The sequence below is a fragment of the Rhinichthys klamathensis genome, unplaced genomic scaffold (assembly GCF_029890125.1).
Source record: "Rhinichthys klamathensis goyatoka isolate OS25496 unplaced genomic scaffold, OSU_Roscu_1.1 h1tg000040l_1, whole genome shotgun sequence".
NCBI classification, from domain to species: Eukaryota; Metazoa; Chordata; class Actinopteri; order Cypriniformes; family Leuciscidae; genus Rhinichthys; species Rhinichthys klamathensis.
This window is the reverse complement of record NW_026606587.1, coordinates 6,989,621-6,991,995: the sequence shown is the minus strand read 5'-3', so window position 1 is coordinate 6,991,995 and position 2,375 is coordinate 6,989,621. Positions and strand designations below refer to the sequence as shown.

The 2,375-nt window shown below is 43.0% G+C and overlaps 1 protein-coding gene across 1 annotated transcript; it reads left to right on the top strand.

Annotated features, from left to right (window-relative positions):
- On the top strand, positions 1-2,039 carry LOC130081771 (zinc finger BED domain-containing protein 4-like). Its single transcript, XM_056246477.1, has 7 exons — positions 1-545; positions 641-785; positions 872-1,103; positions 1,354-1,488; positions 1,634-1,699; positions 1,795-1,960; positions 2,020-2,039. The coding sequence occupies exons 1-7, from the start codon at positions 506-508 to the stop codon at positions 2,037-2,039; spliced, it is 804 nt and encodes a 267-aa protein (XP_056102452.1). The 5' UTR covers positions 1-505.
- The last annotated feature ends 336 nt before the right edge of the window (positions 2,040-2,375 follow it).

The window sequence follows — 2,375 nt, the reverse complement described above, 5'->3', positions numbered from 1 at the left end:
TGAGCACTGCCCTCAATCATAGATACCAACCACCATCCAGGGATGACATGTCCAACACGTACATACCCGCGTGGTATTCTGTTATAAAACATAATGTCATCCAGGAGCTGGCGCAGGTCAGCAAAATTGCAATTACTTGCGATGGATGGACCAGCGTGGCACAGGACCACTATCTAACAGTGACTGTCCATTACATTTACAAAGGCAGCATCCAGCAGAAAGTGCTGAGCACTGAAGCAGTTTATGAGTCCCAGACAGGGCCAGTGGTGGCACAGGAAATCCACAACATTCTTGAGGAGTTCAAGTTGACTGGAAAAGTCATAGCTGCCACAGTAGACAACGCTTACAACATGGATGTTGCCCTGAGAAACCTGAAATTTTTAAAAGTTGGGTTTTGCCCACACACTCAACCTGGCAGCACAGAAGGTGTACGGCATCCAAGCTGTGACTAGGTGTTGTGCAAAGATTCACACATGAAGTGGTGGTGTGGCTGAAGCGCTCCACCATGAGCAAAACTGTCCTGAGAGAGAAACAGCGACTCCTCAGTAAATAGCATATAAATAATTATAAATACAACTTGAAAAGTAATACTTTTAAATATAAGCAATTGTTTGTGTTAAATCAAATGTCTGTGCTTTAGATTTGCCAGAGCACAATGTTATCCTGGATGTGAGGACTCGCTGGAATTCTCTATACCTCATGGTGGAGCGGTTTGTGGAGCAGTTCCCTGCAATCCAGGCAGCTTGCCTCGATCAAAGGCTAAGGAGGCCAATGGAAAGGGACAGGTGAGGTGATGGACAAGAGGGTCACTTGCAACAATATAAATTTACCTTTTCCTTTTCTTATTAACATTATTGTTTATTTTCCACAGACTAGAAAGGCTTACAGAGAGTGATTTCGAGAAGGCAGAGGAATTCATGAAATGCATGAAAATATTGTACACCTCAACCCTCTGCGTGTCAAGTGACAAGTCCCCCACATGCAGCCAAATCATCCTGATCCTCACAAAGCTGGAGGCACACTATTCAACCTCCGATGATGACAATGTCTTTGTGGCTGCTATAAAAGAGAAGGTCTGGGGAGATCTCGAAAAAAGATACCAGGTACTATCAAGGGCGTAGATTTGGTTTGAACATTGGGGGGGTTGAAGTTTGGGTATGCCTCCTGATATTGTGATCATGGTATAAATAATGGGGGGGTTGTAATGCATAGATTTAAATATTAGGGGGGTTATATCCCCCCATCCCCCCCACAAATTACGCCCCAGGGTACTATCCATTTGCATGTTCACAAAGAAAGAAGGCAAATTACACCATTTTCATTATTAGACACTAAACAATGTTTTCATTACAGGATCAAGACATTCAGAATTTCCTTCGGGAAGCCACATTGATGGACCCTCGCTTTAAAGGCAGGCTGGAAGTTGGTGTTGCAGAAGCTTGGGATAGGCTTGAGAAAGCAGTGATTCACAATGCCACGGCAGCTCAGGTATTTTACTGCATGTTTGTTAGAGACTGTGTACTGATTGCTCAACTTTTTTCATATGCACTGTGTCCATCCATGCACATGTTACAGTTTCTGCAATTAAGGATTATTTAATGCTGTTTTATGGGCACTCTGTTTGTGTCTACAGCTTCCAATAGAGGAGGACCCTCATCAGACTGAGGCAGGTGAAGAGGAGGACCAAGCAGGCAGACGTGTAAGTTCAAACATATACTAACTATCTACTGTGTGTACTGTACAATGATGAATAGTTGTTTTTTGTGCTATACTGAACTTGTTCGTATGTACAAGATGTCAGCCTTGGAGCAGATGTTTGAGGATGAAGACCGAGAACTTCATACAACTCAGACCACAAGCAGTGCCCTCTCCATCACAGAGCAGGTCCAGAAAGAGATAGAGATCTACAAAGGCCTGCCAGCCATCCCATCTGGACAAGACCCTGTGGCCTGGTGGGGGGGTAAGAGGGATACCCTCCCTAATTTGTCTGTCCTGTCAGAGGTGTACTTGTGTGTGCAGGCCTCATCAACCCCCTCTGAGAGGGTTTTCTCATGTGCTGGGCATGCTATAAGTCAGGAAAGATGCCGTATATTGCCAGAGAAGGCCAATATGGTGATATTGCTGCAGAAGAATTGTTAATAAAAACTGATGTAAAGTGTCCTCCAACAGTCACAAAAGCTTCTTTAAATGTGCAATAGCTACTGTTGTGTAATATCTTGTTCTATATTTGTTTCTATTTTAATATTTAAGGTGTTGCACTGTTCAGTTCAGGTCATTAGGAAGAGAAGATTGAGATTAGATTACCCTGGCTGGTAGTAATCTCCAGTTATTACATTGTTATTTATTTGTTTGATACAATATTGTTTTATTTGATA